Raw genomic sequence first — 16800 nt, forward strand, 5'->3', positions numbered from 1 at the left:
TTGGCACTGATGCATTGGCAGGGGAGGGAATGGAAAAGATTGGGCCTTAAGGTATGGTGAATGGATCTGAACATGAACTTGGGAAAGAAAATCATCTCCAAAGTGTAATGTTAAAGTTTCATCAATCCTGGAAATAGACTGTAGTTCAAACAGTGATGATTTTTTTTTTTGGTCTCGCCCTATCCCCTCTCCTCCTATGTGCATACAAAATATATTTAGACACATTTTTTACTTCCACAAAACAAAGGAACTATGATTGATAATATTTTAGAAGTTGGTTGTACTGGTGCAGGGTAGCTCAAAGCAGTTTGAATTTGAAAGCTACACCTTCCAGGCAACTGATTAGATATCTGTCCAGGACATGGAAAGCCTCCACACAAACTCTTTTATCCCCACATATTCATGTGTCAGGAGGAGCTTTGCTATCAAAGGGGCCACAGTTCTCCCAGCAAACCTTTTATCCTAACAGTTTTATCCTCCTCGCCTTGTTCATATTCCCTTCCTGTATGGTTATGTTGGCTGCCTGTGAGTCTTCTCACACTGTGGACTATGTTCACCAGTGTGAATAGTTATGTTTTTACTATATTCTCAGTTTTACTTTTTTAATGGTTTTAAAATAAACCAAAATATGATCTTGAACAAGACAATTCTATTTTAACTCCCTCCCCAGCACTACTTTTAAGCTTTTGTCCTCCTTGTTACATATAGATTATGCCCAAGCTCATGCAATTCAGTGACGCCACTCCGGTAATTTACTTTCCTATTTTTTTTTAATAGACCAGAGGTGGCCAAATTTGCTTAATGTAAGAGCAACATACAATAAACCTTAGCCGCAAAAGAGATGTTTGAGGGTCACAATTTTAAGAAGCATTTCAAATTCTTAAATACGTTTACTCACCATGACATTAAACTTACATTTTAATCCAGTGGACTCTCATTATACCTAGTAAATAATTATAAAGCTTGAAAATTTCTTATTTACCATTGATATTAATTGTGATGCAAAAAGGAGCTCCGCCAATATATTTCCATGAGCTGCACATTTATATATCAAACAAATACATTTGGCTCATGAGCCAAGATTTGGCCATCCCTGCAATAGTTGAACATTCTGGCTGAATATCACACTGATCATGTCACAACATTTAAGACAAGCTCTGGGTAAGTACTGATGGCTATGTGGGAAATGTGGCTGATGTCTTACATGTTTGCTAAAGTACAGCAGTGCAGATGATTGTGACTGGTTTTGAAGTATTTTATGGTTTCTGTTGTTTCATTCCATCTTACTGACTAGTTATGTTCTGACTACAGTGGACCCACAGTATCTGTGGGTCCAGCATCCATAGATTTGACTTACCGTGGATGTCAGTGGATACCATGGTCCATGTTTAATGCCTTTGAAACAAAAAAGGCACAAAAATTGGGGCTCCTACCATTTCACGCCCAAATCATGCAATTTCCAAGCCACCAACGGCTACTTTTAGGGCTTAAAGACCCACTTCTGGATTGTACGGAGGTTCCTCTCATCAGCCTCACCCAACAAACCTGGGAGAAACAAGGAACCTCCACATGACTCGGAGGTGTGTCTTTAAGCACTAAAAATAGCCATGGAGGCTTGGAAATGGTATGGTTGTGGTGCAGAATGGTAGGAGCCCTGATTTGTGGGTCCCCCCTTTTTTTTGTTTCAAAGGCATTTAAACATGGACCTTGGTATCTGCAGATTCCTGTATTTGTGGGGGGTTCTGAAACAGAACCTCTGCGGATACCAGGGTCTGACCTGTAGTTATGTTTCTACTTCTACCTCCATGCACTGCTGCAGTGTTTGGTCACCACTTCTGATTTTCCCCCCCTGCTTTTGTTTACAGAAGTAAATGGTTTAATATTCTCTTCTAGCTGCCTTAGTAATATCCTCTTAGTGATAATGATGTGCAGTGGGCTTTGCTTTAAATAAAATAAAATAAATTTTGCTTTATTTTGTTGTTGTAGCAGCTTGGTTGTGCATACTTTGCCCGAATATGGCAAAGAAATGGGAGAAAACCCCTCCTAGAAAAGGTTCAGCCTACACATTAAAAGCAGGATTATCCTCAACCAGTGCCCTCATTATACAATAAACAAGCTAGCAAGGCTTCAGAAATACCTCTCCCCAATTTTATAGGTGTCAGTTCTGATGGTGCTGGGGAATATTGACTCCCATGTAGAGCCCTCAAGGGAATTGTGAGAAACTGGAGTGTACATATGTGTACACCTGAGGTATTCAATCTGTGCGTCCGGCTTCCTTAGGGAGGCGTGGCTAGCCTCCAGGGGCATCGCCAGGCATCTGGGGAGAGAGGCGAGGCTGGGCTGCTCTGCTGCACATGCTGCCTTGCTGCTTTTCTGCAGCTGTGAATGAGGTGGGTGGGGCAGCGTGAGGCTGGGAGGGCTGTGAGACATGCTGGGGGGAGGTAGGAGAGAAGGCTGGTTGGACAGGCAGGCAGAGGTGCAGCATCTCAACATGGAGCTCTCTCCATGTGCAACCTCACCCCAAGGACTACATTTCCCAGTGTGTCCCTCGCCCTGGCCATCCTGGGATTGGTCAAGGCTGCTTGGGACGGAAGGAGCCAGCCTGCTCCTAGTGGGGGGGTGTCCAAATGCCCCAGCCTGCATCGCTCCATCTTGCCTGGGGGCAACAGGGGTGGCATTTGCATGTTGGGTGTGTGTGTGTGTGTGTGTGTGTGTGTGTGTGTGTGTGTGTGAGCAGCCCCCATCTACTTTGGGGTGAGTTGTAATCTTGCTGGGTGTGGCTGCAATCCTTTCCACACTTTCGTGGGAGTAAGCCTATTGACTCAAATGGGGCTTACTTCTGAGTAGACCTACATAGGCTTGGGGTCTGTGTCAGCTTAACCCAGGATCTTCACCTTTCTCTTTTTCGTCCCCCTTCAAAAAAGAAAAAAAGCCACTCTTGATGGCTTTGTCTCCAAAAATTGATTAAAAAAAAAATCCGCATTCCTTTTTAGCCATTCCCCTTTTTCCTCCTGCCTCCTTTTGGGGGGGGGGTACTCTGTTGGCTGCTATTGTAAGACAAAAGGCACAGTCCTAGCTAGGTTTACTCAGAAGTAAGTCCTATTGTGTTCAATGGAAAGTGGGGTTAGGATTCTAGCCAAACAGTCTCTAGGTCTCAGTTAGCAATCAGCAGATACACACAAAACAAAGTCTTCCCCTCCCCCAGCAAATTCATCACTTCCCCCCTCCCTTTCTAAAATTCTCCAGGTGTGCTGCTAACAAACTCAGGGCACAATCCTAACCAGGTCTACCCAGAAGTAAGTCCTATTTTGTTCAATGGGGCTTACTCTCAGGTAAGTGTGGTTAGGATTGCAGCCTCAGAGTGCTGGCAGCCTTGTTTCTAGTGTATAATTATAACACCTTCATCCCCATTTTGGGGGTAACTGAGGTGAGGTGTTGTAATGAGGAGCCGTGGCCAATGGCTACAAGGATCCGGGGAGGCGCGAGCTGGAAAAGTTCGAGAACCACTGGTGTACACAGTTGTTTTGGTTCTAAAGTTGAATTAAAATTTGGTGAAGCCACTAGAAGTCAGATAAGGTTGCTTCAGGAGCTGAAACCAATTTGGCATTCCTGCTGTCATAAACGCTTCTTCATTTTTCCAACATATGTTAGCATGTTTACAATTCCATCATATATATGTTCTCTGTACCACATCCCTGCGTGGGGTGAGAGCTTTTTATAGATATTACACAATGTAGTGTGCATGTAACATTGATGATAACATTTTAAAAAGTCTACTTTCAGATTACTACAAACCAGATGAAGTGTAATTCTTTTATTATCAGTTTGTATGGTTTCTAAGATGTTGCTGTGTATGAGAACTTGGTTGAGAAATACATAGTTCTGCACCTTTAATTGTTCATCAGAGAGAGTCATTTTGTTTTTTAGTATAAAATTCTTCACTTTTAAAACTCTCGCAGGGTTCGTTTATACATACTCCTACACGTATGTGAGTAGCTTGTATTTCAGTCCGAGAACATTTTCCACACCAAGAAATCATTCAGTTCCATTGAAAAGCCTCAGTGGGCTCTGAAAATCTGGTCGAGGTACCAGTCAATTTCAATTGCCATGGCAACTTGAATGGCAAACCAATCAGAGGGTAGTAAGTATACTATGCACAAATTCTCAGGTGTGCCTTTTTATCTCTTGCACTAAACAAACCCACAGACAATACATTGCTTAATTTGCCCTTCTTGACCGCTTCAGATACAGAGAAGCAGATGTCCCACTCTGCATGTAATGTTTTATTTTTTCTTGCTAACAGCTTACCTGGGTTCAAGTAGCTGGGGCTAGGGACATTTCTTTTTGTGGACAGAAGCATAAAAGAAGTGTCGAAGTTCATGTAATAAATTGACAGTTATAAAAATCACATTACTTGATTTTTTTCTTTTTGGTTTGAAAACATGGGCAGAGGGGTTGATAGAAAAACCAGGCATTGGCATGCTAAGTGGCTTAGTGAGGACATCAGGCCAGGCAGAACTTACACAACACAGCAAAGCACAGTCAGCCCTCAAATTCTGCTGGTTGGAGAGAAGAAAATTTAGCACATGATACTAACCAGTTGTTGTGAACTGAATAGTAGCAACTAGTCAGGTTGTTGTTATTTTACAGCTTCTTAACCACTTCATTGTAGAATAGCAAGAACATTCTAAGCAGTGAGGACTTGGAATTGGAGCAGCTATATCCCTTACTTTTCCCGTATTTCGCCAGTTGCTTCTCACAGACATCCATCCAGTGATGGGTCCTGTTTTATACTTCTAGCTTCTTTACCTATTGCATATATTCTCCCACATGATTAAAAGAAAATGTGTGTAGTGCAGAGTCTTGGCAGAAGGGAACACAGAATTGGAAGCCTACCTCAAATGTAAACCAAAATGTAATTATGCGCTTGTAGGATTCCTTGTCTGTGTCATAAACCATTGTGTGGACTTATAATTCATTTATTTTTCTATGATCTGGGCATGGGATGAGCTTTTAGTTGACAACCCTCTTTATTCCAAGAAGTCAAAGAGCTCAGTGAATGTCCTGATGCTCGTAAACGTGTATCTTAATAAACTCTGCTGAGTAAAGCAGTATGCTATTTTGGTGAACTGTTTTTTGCAGTGTGGTGCAAAACAAAACAAGAAGTCAGTTGCCCTTTTCTCCACCTAATTTAAACTCTGCAAGCAGATCTGTTTATCTAAGGCAGCAATTTACAACCAGTGTGCCATGGTCCACAGATATGCCATGGAAGTTTGAGAGAGGGTCATTTATTAGGAGGTCTATGTGAGGATGTGAGACCCCCACCAGCAGCATGGTGTACCTTGCCAATTGTCAAAAAACTGATGGTGTGCAATTTTAGCACTTTGTCAGTGTGCTATGAGATGAAAAAGGTTGAAAATCTCTGATCTAAGGGCTCACAGTGTTAAATATGGTGCTTTTTTTCTCTCTCCCCACAGGAATCACACTTTACAGCCGTCCGTATGGTGGTGCACTCCTGGATGAGGATAAGCTGTAAGTAAAACTTTAAACAAATATTAAACATATTCTAATATGAGTAATCAATATGGTAGGTTAGGGATGGGCAACTGGTAGTTCACAGACCTGCTCAAGGCCTTCAGCAGGCCTTGAGGATGATGTTGAAAGTGAGGAGTTGGGGGCAATCTTCAACCACATCCATTAAGAAGAGTTGAGGTGAAAAGAGAGAGACAGAAGAACAAGACAAATAATTATTTGCTGGGCAACTACACAGTTGTCCCCATTGCCTTAAGTCAGGGGTGTCCAAAGTTTTTGGTAGGAGGGCCACATTGTCTCTCTGACACTGTGTCAGGGGCCGGGGGGGGGGAGAATTGATTTACATTTAAAATTTGAATAAATTTACATACATTTACATAAATGAATATATTAAAGATGAACTTGTATGAATGAATGAAGGTCTTGCAATAGCTCAAGGCCTATAAAAGGCCTTGCACAAAGCAAGCCTGGCATTTCCTTTGCTGCTGCTACTGCATTACAGATGTGAAACAGCAAGCAGTGGAGGGAGCCCTCATCCCACAGCTAACACGAGAGGTCAAACAGTCGCCCTCACTCTGAGAGCAATTGCGTCGGGCCAGTGTGGGCTCCAATGAAGCTCTAGAGGGCCAGAGGCTCATTGGAGACTGGGGGCTCCCTGAGGGCCGCATTGAGAGGCCTCAAGGGCCACATGTGGCCCTAGGGCCGGGGTTTGGGCACCCCTGCCTTAAGTGAACAGATGCAATATCTGTCCACTATAGTATACCACATTGGCTCATCATCACCAACCATTACAAATCTGCATTACAAATTTCTTTGAAATTTGTTTGCCTGAGATAATATTTTGAAGTTCAGATAGTGTGGAATTTTGTAAATTTCAAATTCCTGGAATTAGAGAAAATAAAAAAGTGGGTGGTATGCTTTAATGTACTGCCTATGCATAAGAGAGAGTCAAACAGTGATACATTTATGGATATGGATATGAAAATATAGATGCCATATTTATGGATATGGCTGGGAGTTATAATGGAGTTGAGAATAAAAGGGACTAGATCTCATGACTCCAATGTTTTCATGGTGTTGATTTATTTTGGATCCCAGAATGGAGAATGTCCGTCAATGTGGAGTAGCGCTCTGCATTCTACTGGGGTTCTCGATCCTGACCGCCTCCATTGGAAGCTCAGTTGTTAAAGACAGAGTATCTGGGGCAAAACGTCTGCAGCACATCACTGGACTTGGCTATAAGACATACTGGGTTGCTAATTTTCTTTATGACATGGTATGTATTGTGTATGACATCACCCCTGGGCACTATCAAATTGTTTCTACTTTCAGAAATATGTAGATATACTAAAAAAAATTATCTATGAAGCTAAGTAGAATTAACGCTTAATTTCATCCCGGCAAAATTTCAACACCCATTTACGCTGCAGTCCTATGTGTGTTTACCCAGAAGTACAATTTGTATAATGAGCCTCCTCATTGATACTTTGCATTTTGTGTGTTTTGTAGCTGTTGTACCTGGTTCCAGTTAGTCTGTGCATTGGCATGATTACTGTCTTCCAGCTATCAGCCTTCACTTTCCGCGAGAACTTGGCGGCCACTGCTCTCCTGCTGATTCTCTTTGGGTAGGTGATTGGAATTGCTGCTCCTGAACTACTGCTGGAACAGAAATTTTGAGACTTGTGCTACCCCTGCTGCTCAGGAGCATGATATTTTTGCTTTGTAGATGATTAAAGTTTTGCTGAGCAAAATGAGAGAACAAGCTGCAACATGAGGCTTAATATGCTGTGGAAAAAGGGGTGGGGAAGAGTTAGGAGAAAAGCCTAGGAGAAAAGCCACCAAAAGAAAAATGAAATGGTATGGTACTCTTTTACTATTAGAAGCTGATCGTGTTAACTTAGCTAAAGGATACCTGAGGTTCTAAAAATTAGACATAGTCCAATATAATCAGTCAATGAAATATGTTTTAGAGTTCAGATGTAGTTTTTGTAAATATGCTGTCCTTCAAGGAAGTCAGTTTAGTGCCCTGTTCCTGCAAAGAATTTCTGCCTTATGGAAAATAGTGTGTCATTCCTAATAGTTGTGGGTAAGAAGAGGGCTGTTAATTCTTTCCCTAGCAGTTGCTTTTCCAGTTAAACTCTTTCCCTGACCTCCATCTTTCCCTATACTTTAGGGGATTTTGATCAGAAATGGACTACACACACACCTGTACACACAGAGCAAAAACTGCACAAAGTGTCTAGTTCCACCTTAATGTAGTTTTAGAATCCAATTAGAAAAATTCATAGAAGATATTCCTTTCAGTAGCTCTTAGCCATGAGAGGTAAAAGGAACGTCGATGTACAGAGGCGGTGTACTTCTGTACGTATAAGAAACGTGGGGAGTAGTGTGTCATTATAACATGAACTTGAGAATTGTCAGATTGCAGAAAACTGCTTTTCACTGTCAAATCATCTGTCTGCCTAATTTAGACCTACCTTGTTGGAGTGGCAGCCGCTGTTCAAGGTCTTGGGTGCAGTTCCTCTTGCTTTGGATGGAGGTGCAGGTGATTTGGCCCTAAAAGCTTATGCCCATACTGTACCACTGCATTATGGATCCTCCCTCATAGTCATATATACAACTCTTTAAGAATTTCTTCTTGATTCATTTTGTGTCACTTGTCACAATGACATGTTGCCATGGAGGTCATATGACATAGTGTCACCAGCTCATGATATTACAGGAGTGTCCAAACTGTGGCTCACATGTGACATATAATGTGCAGTTCGAGGAAATATGTTGGCTGAGCTCCTTTTTGCATCATAATTGATATAAAAGGTAAATAAGAAATTTTAAAGCTTTATAGTTACTTGCTGTGTATAAATTGAGAGTCCACTGAATTAAAACACAAGTTGAATGTTCATGGTCAGTAAATATATTTAAGAATGTAAAGACTTCTTAAAAATTGTGGCTGTCAGACATCTGAAGTTTATCATATATGGCTGTTATGTTAAGCAAGCTGGGCCACCTTGGAATTCTTAGCGGCATACTTCTTTTTATCAAGTATGTCAGTTGTTTTGGTCACTTTCATTTGGAAAAAGGGTGATGAAAACTCTTCTTGAAAAGGTTTACAAAGTCAGAGGATTTTATACCTAGCCTTAGGTCACTGAAAGCAGTCAAGTTCAGTACATCCAAGTCTTGCTAGTTTAACTTTGGACTAAATCAATGGTTTGTTTGGAAGATGGGATGTGAACCTAAACTTTGATACACTAAGCATAATTCAGCCAACTAGCCGTGAATTGTATGACCTTCCAGGAGTTTGATGCACATGGCTGCCTGTCTTTTGCAGCCCCTGTTTGGGATAACAGGAGAATTATCAAACTCTTAGTGGGCCCTTGTACATGGCTGACAGCCTGTATTTCCTTTGTTTAATCACAATTTGTACAAACCTAAATTAAAACAAGTTACCCACAAGGTGCATTTCTAAAATCTGAAATGGCAAGCTTCTTCTGTCTCAGAAATTTTGTCTCTTTGGTCTGTACTAAATCTGCGATGATCAGATACAACTCTCTGCTGGTTTTAATAAGTTTGTTGCTAGGGCCCAGATGCGTATTGTTTTGCTTCACTGAAATCAAATTAAAAGGCATGTCCTGAATTGAGCCTGACTTGCTATACATGAGAATTGCAACCTGATCTTAAGTACATTTACTCAGTAGTAAATCCTGCTGCTTTTTCATAGACTTTATCTTTGCCTATGTGCTTAGGATTGCACTTGAAAGCATCAGCTCCTTTTAATAAGCCCCATTGTTTCATTCAACAAATGCTGCTGCTCTGAAAAAGTTTAGGAGGCTGTCCTATGAACAGACGTTTTGGAACTTGGTGGCACTTACGTTGACTAAAGACACTTGGCATTGGTTTGTAAACTGCAGTGTGCCACAGGCAGATGGTACATGGAAACTAGGCATACTAATGCTAGAAGCCACTAGAGAGACGTGGGATTAATGTGATGACTAATACGCAAATTATTCATATGGGTGAACGATATTTATTTTGCAGTAGAGGACAAGCATGTCCTGAGGCCATGAGCAGTCTTGCATTTTGCTCTGGCAGTCATTGAGGAATTAATAATAACAGCTCTGTAGCAAGATTATATAGAACATTTCTTGTTATTTCCACATGTCCAGAAAATAATAGGACATATCTGGGACACTTTGCAACAGTTTTTCTACATGATGCCAGGCCAGTGCACACCACCCATCTTTCTTATAGCTGAAGTTATCAGCGACAGGCAACAGGAGTTCTATTTACTCATTATGTGTTATTTTATTATTTTTCTTTTTTAAAAATTGTGTTGGTTAGCTCCATTGAGTAGTAGTTCACTGAAGACTGTGTTACTTCATATTCTACATAATGATATTATAAGCTAGACTGGATTCCTTACATCTTTTCTCGGAAGTGTAATGGTCTTCCTTAGAGAGCTGTACAATATAAGAAATGTTTAATAAAATACAGAGCACTAAAACACTACTCCAAAACCTTTACATTGCAGGAAGTTGCATCATAATCCTACCTTTGATAATTTTACAAGTACATCAAATATAAATATACATATACTGGGACACAAATGTCCAGGATGCAAAAAGAAGAGATGCAGATGTCCAATACTGGGATGCATTTTACTGGGACACAGTTGCCCAGGACGCAATGGTCTTGTCACTCTTAACAACGTCCTGTGAACTTCAGTGCATTCTGCCAGAATCACTGGCCATTTGATGTATCAAACTAGAACTCAGGCTCTCTTGCTTCCTCACCCCCACAAGTATAAGACAACCTTGTATTGATCAAGGCTGACATGGCACACATTCATGCCACTTATTGCCACCCCAGCCATGCGGTTCGTTCATTCCTTTTTGGGTGGTGTACACAGATTGCATGAGTGTGTGTTCTTGTCTGCAAATGTACATGCAGTTCTTCAACAGCTCAGTGATGTACTTTGATATTTCAGTGGCAACTGCCACATTAGGCACCCTTCAGCTTTAGACAGCTGATAGCGATAAAGTGTCTTCTGCTGTAGGTTTAAGTTATCACCTGGGCATCATTTTCTCTGCTCTTGGTTCTGGTTTCAGTACATTGGAATTCCTTTTGCTCCTTGTGAAACCTATAAAAACAAATGGCAGCTCTGTGCCTAAGGTTACTCCTCGTCAAATTTATTTTACTATAGCTCATTGGAGCTGAATTGCTGAAAATCGGATCGTTATTCCAAAAATCAAAGTTGCAAGCTACTTGTAGCTTGAATGTAGAAGTACCTGGGGCTAGAAAATGAATAAGATAACAAGTTGATCCTCACACAGTATAGGGAGAGATAGGTACATATATGGGAAGGAAGCAAGATGCATAGGAAAGGCAGCTAGCGTGCCTGTATGGGCACGCTAGCAATGATTGCCAGGCTGACCCCCCTATCAGCTGGCAGCAGGGCTTTGCTGCCAGCTGATTGGCTGGCTGGCCTTGGGGGGCGGGACGACTGAGCCTGATCTAGCGCGCAGGTGCTAGACCCGGCTCAGTTCCGTTCCTGGAAGCGACCGAGCAGGTCGCTTTTCCAGGAGCGAAGGAGAGGCTGCCCCGGGACGGGGCTTGGAACGCGGCGATCCGCGCTTGCAGGCTCCGGCCGGCAGCAGCATTGGGTAGCCTCTCCAAGGGGGGTCGAGCTGCGTGCTCTGCAAGACCGCTCCGGGCAAGAAGGACACGCGCCCTGTGAGCGGTCGATCAATTAGGGGACGACCCACTGCGCGCTCTGCATAGCGAGCATCATCAGGGGCGGCCCGTTGCGTGCTCTGACCAAGCGGCAACGACAAAGGGCCGCCCAGGGGACGTCCCGCTGTGCGCTCTGCAGGCGAACAGCACCAAGGGAGGCCCGTTGCGCGCTCTGTCCAAGCAGCAACACCAAAGGGCCGCCTGCTGCGCGCTCTGCCTGCCGCACCGCGGGGTGCAGGGCGCTAGGGCACCCTGATAGCGGGGGCTGCGCGTGCTTCCCTACCCAAGGGGTGATCGTTGGGGCCTCATTTTGGCAGCCATTGGGGGGCACCTCGTGGCTGGCCGCCATTTTAGGTCCCTGCCTCGTGGCGCGCCACCATTTTGAAATTTAAAAAAAAAAATTTGACCAGTGGCCATTTTGAGGGCTTCAACTGCCCTAGGGTTTTTGCCTTACAGAGTTGGGAGACTTCCAGTCAGCGGGCTCCAGTCGCCTCGTGAGGGGCAGGAAACTGCTGCTGCAGCGGTGCTGCCACGACCGTCCTCTTTCCGGATTGTTCCCTTTCGTATCGTATACAGTAAAAAATTAGAACACAGGAGGTGGTGGGCCCCTACCAGGATACTTCTTCACAGGGGGGCGGACATGGGGAAGAAAGCCCAGAAGTCGGGTGGCAAGGCCGCCAAAAAGGCAGTTCCAGCTTGGCCTCTCCCCTCCCCTCCCTCATCATCGGATGAGGAGGATCAAATGTCTGAATTGCGGGCCTTAATGTCTCGCTATGACACGCGAAAAAAAGAGAAGGCCCTTCGCAAGGTGGGGCAGGGTGATGGGGGCTCCAGCTCCAGGGCAGTCCCCGTACCTCGCAGATCAGGTAGTACGAGTAAAGGGGCCTCTCTCCCTCCCCGGCAGGTTCATGTTCTGGAGGATAAGCACGTTACTGTCGAGGAGGGCAAGGCACAGGACGGCAATACCCTAGAGGCAGAGGACGAGGTGGTCCGTCCTGTTAAAAGGCCTTGGGCACAGGCTTATAGTGGCTGCGGTGGGCAAGGTGAGCCGTGGGCGGGCTTTGCTCATAATGCAGAGTCTGTGTGGGAAGACAAGGAAGGTATTCCTTGGGCACCTAGCAGGGCTGCACCAGATCAGCCCTGGTCTCCTTGGGGGCCTCCTTCCTTTTGGCAGGGGCCCAATTACCCACAGTACCCCTGGGCCCTGGGTTGGACATATCCCTGTCCCAAATTTGGTCCCAGGGCCAGCAGGGCACCCCCCCCCAGTGTGGTCATTATCCTGCCACGGCCAACAGAGTTGGACCAGCAGGATGTGGACTGGGGGGATGAGTCATTTGGATTGGTGGTGGAGAGGGAGAAGCCTACGGTTTCGTATGGCATCATCGCCATCCCTCTGGGCTCTCACCTCGCCATGACGGCCAAGGAGAAGATATGGCGGGGTGACTTTGTGGACATGTTCAGTCTCCTTCACATTGAGCCTGAGCCTACCCCTAAAGTGGGAGACCCTGTGCGTGACGAGGAAACCGTCAGGCAGAGGAAGATAGATACGAATTGGACCAATTGGCTGAATGGGTTCATTGTCTATGCTGGGGTCACTGTCCAGTTACACCCCAAAAAGGCGGGGAAACTATTCAAATACCTGGACATTATTCATCACGCTTTGTGTGATCATGCTGGTGCGGCTTGGATGGCTTATGACCGTCAATTTCGCATCAGAGCCGCGCAGGACCCATCTTTGGACTGGACTATACCCCAGTGGGAACTCTGGGTGCAGTTAGTCCTGCCGACTAGGGCAACGTTGGGGGATAGGGCAGATAGCGGGCATTTGATTGCTCGTTCCAGACCCGAGCAGCCTGCGGCACCTGAGGGTGCGAAGGGGGGTCAAACCCCTCGCGCTTGCTTTCAATTTAATGCCACGGGCAAATGCAACAGGCCGGGATGTTCGTTTTCCCATGGCTGCCCCATGTGTGGGGCTGGGCATCCCGTGGCAAAATGTTCACGGATCAGTGGACCACGGCAAGGTTTCCGCCCCTTCCGTGGGAAAAAGCCGGGTGGTGGACACTCCTCGTCAAATTTATTTTACTATAGCTCATTGGAGCTGAATTGCTGAAAATAGGATCGTTATTCCAAAAATCAAAGTTGCAAGCTACTTGTAGCTTGAATGTAGAAGTACCTGGGGCTAGAAAATGAATAAGATAACAAGTTGATCCTCACACAGTATAGGGAGAGATAGGTACATATATGGGAAGGAAGCAAGATGCATAGGAAAGTGAAGATGGCAGAATCAATTAGGGTTATAGTTGCAAGCAATATCCTCTCCTTTTTCTGTAATAACATTAAGGATTCTCAATAAAGTTCTTGAAAGGATCAAACTAGACATGTGCCTAACAGTGCAACATGGCCCAATGGGAGGGGCCAGTCATATTGGTAAACAACAAGAGAGGGGTGCAAAAGTAGCTAGGGGAGTAGGTGGGTTTTAGTGCTTGGCTCCACTGTGCTTCTGTCACTTTCATGGGATGATGATGATTAATAGTATTTCTATACCGCTTTTCAACAAAAGTTCACAAAGCGGTTTACAGAGAAAAATCAAATATCTAATGGCTCCCTGTCCCAAAAGGGCTCACAATCTAAAAGATGCAAAAGAATACCAGCAGACAGCCACTAGAGCAGACACTGCTGGGGTGAGGAGGGCCAGTTTCGCTCCCCCTGCTAAATAAAAGAGGAGCACGCACTTGAAAAAGTGCCTCTTACCCAATTAGCAAGGGATCCACTTCTTTTTGTTTGTGACAAAAAATGACCCCACATCAGGCCATGGTGTATGAAGACGCACACATGTCATTTGGACTTAAACCAATGAGATTTAGGGCACAATCCTTTTTTTTAAAAAAATTATTTTTAATTAACACACACAAACATACAAACATATAACATACATTTAGGAGTGCTAAATACCATATGCCATTACTCATTAATCATACTATATCTCCTAATCTACTACTTATCTACTTCTGCCTCTTATTAGTTTATCCATTTATTTATATAAAATATACTAAATTTTCCCTAATGCCCTGTACTATATTTTCTAAATTTTCACTTTCTATCAAACATAAACTTACTTCAATTACTCGTTAATATTAAAACAAAATAATCTAATTACCAAAGTATAGCAACATATAAAACAATTCTTCCATCTACTTCTAACTCTTCTACTCATTTATATATTTCTTATATCAAATATAATAGATTTTTCCTAATTCCCTATATCTTTTCTAAATATTCACTTTTTATCATCTCAACTAGTTCAATTACTCATTAATATCAAATAATAATAATAATCTAATTTCCAAATTATAATAAAACCAACCATCTCTTGTAATATGTTCTTTACCATTCTCCAATCTAATTCTCCAATCTGATTACATTTTTAACATAATAACCACCTATAAAACAATTCATCCACACGCTAACATTTCCAGCTATTTTTTCTAATTCATTCTAATTCATATATATCAATTTCATATATATTTATTTTTTAAGTAAATTTAAACCAGTTATTAACTAAATAAAATCCTCCAATTTTCTTTAACCCTCAGGTTTCTTTTTCTTTCTTTCCATATTTTCTCCTGTAATATCTTTAATAATTTATCTCCATAACAGAATCCAATAAGCCCACACTTTCTTGTATAAGGTTTGTTCATTCTTCCAAATAACTGGGATATGTTTTCTTCTTGTTGTTCCAACAAATTCTGTATTTTGTGCACACCATGTCCATCTTCTCTATTTCAATCTCCATCAGCATCCCCTCTAGATCCTGTTGATTTTCCACTCTTCTAATTTCTGTATCCACTCTTCTGATGATGATTTCATCCCTCACCATCATCTTTTCTGCTTTCTCCTTCTGTTTATCTTCTGTTTTCTTCACATCTTCCAATTGCTCCTTGCACACATTTATCTGTTGAGAGAGAGTCTTTAAACTGGCTTGAATCTGCAAGGACCAACTCAACTGCTGTCTTCTCATTGTGAGCAATTTTTCCAAATTTTTGAGGTTCATTTGAGTCCAAATATCTGGAACAGGCTCCATCTTGCAATTTCTCTCTGATCCACATGATGTCCACATCCTATTATTCTCCTTACTTCCACCACATGTTTTTTCAGTCAGGCATTTTTTGAATTTTTCTTACAGATAACAGTAAGTATCTGTAAGAAATTAATTAATGGAGTAATTAATATAATTAATGGAGAAAAACAAAATGAAAGAAACAGTCTCAAGGAGACAAAACTCTTTCAGGTCTAATAAAAATTATGTCCACAAGTAATTCTGGATTTTAGTCCACACAACAAATTATATTTATAATTATAATCCACGACCGATTTATTCCACTACAAAGAAAAAGAGCACTTTCAACATCCTTAAAAAGTTTCTCATTAACACCTTCAGTGTATCCAGGGCTTTTAGCCAAATCAGTCAATCAAAGCCGGGGACAATATTAACACATACTTATCTTAAATTTCCAACTTAAACTTTACGCTTCATGCTTTTTCTTCCATATGGTATCTTAGTATGGAGCCAGCAGCTTGATTGCAGACACTACACCTCCCCCAATACTGTCCCTGATGATTAGGTTTTTGAGAAGAAACCCCCCCCCCCCGGGTTGGGCTTTCAAAATCTCTGGTACCTGCACCATGGAAAGATCTTATCTCTCCTGATAAAGATCTTCAGATCTTCTTCAGACTTCCGGTTTTTTGGGGGAAAACAGACTGTCTCTCAGGAGCCCCTGGAGACATGTCTGTTCATCTATTGTTGGCTCCTCCTCCCTCCAGATTTAGGGCACAATCCTAACCCACGTTCTAGCACATTCAGGGCAATGCAGCTCTGAAGGACCGACGGAGCTCCTGAAAGCTGCATCTTGTTGCCCAGACTGTAGCTCTCCCCCCCAAAACATTGCCTTACTTTGAGGAGGACTCCGTGACTGCCCCCCAACTGCAGGATGCAGCACATGTCCCATTGGCATTGCTATGCCAGTGCTGGAAAGTTGGTTAGGATTGCGCCCTTAGTGGTTAGAGGTTCAGATGAGGAGCAGGGAAATCCAAGTTCAAATTCCCACTCTTTCACAAAATTCACAGGGTGATATTGGGCCAGTCACTATTTCTCAGTCTAACCTACCTCAGCAGGGTTGTTGTGAAGATAAAAGGGGGGAAGAACCTTGTATATGCCCCTAGCTCCTATGATTAGACAGAAATGTAATTCCAGTAATAACAGATCAATGAACGCATGTATTCTTTTCTCGGCTTTTTTCAGTTATGCTACACTTCCGTGGATGTACCTTTTGTCACGTTACTTCTCTAGTCCAGATGTTGCTTTCATTTCCTACATATCCTTAAATTTTGTGTCTGGTCTTTGCACTATGCTGGTGACCCTCCTGCCTCGTTTGTTGGCTGTGATTTCTAAAGGAAAGGTCAGTATGAATTATCTTGCCTTTGTGCCATTTAGGTATGCTTCTGTAAAATTTCACATGCATTAATTATTTCTTTTAAAAC

The 16800-nt window shown here is 42.8% G+C and overlaps 1 protein-coding gene across 1 annotated transcript in view; it reads left to right on the forward strand.

Moving 5' to 3' along the window:
• ABCA13 (ATP binding cassette subfamily A member 13) overlaps positions 1-16800 on the forward strand; it is a 256616-nt gene that overhangs the window by 186248 nt on the left and 53568 nt on the right. Inside the window, exons 42-45 of the mRNA XM_066629193.1 lie at positions 5478-5532; positions 6631-6808; positions 7042-7157; positions 16562-16718. Coding sequence (XP_066485290.1) covers positions 5478-5532; positions 6631-6808; positions 7042-7157; positions 16562-16718 — 506 coding nt within the window. The remainder of the gene's footprint in view (positions 1-5477; positions 5533-6630; positions 6809-7041; positions 7158-16561; positions 16719-16800) is intronic.

This window comes from Tiliqua scincoides, chromosome 5 (genome assembly GCF_035046505.1).
Source record: "Tiliqua scincoides isolate rTilSci1 chromosome 5, rTilSci1.hap2, whole genome shotgun sequence".
In the NCBI taxonomy this organism is placed as follows: Eukaryota; Metazoa; Chordata; class Lepidosauria; order Squamata; family Scincidae; genus Tiliqua; species Tiliqua scincoides.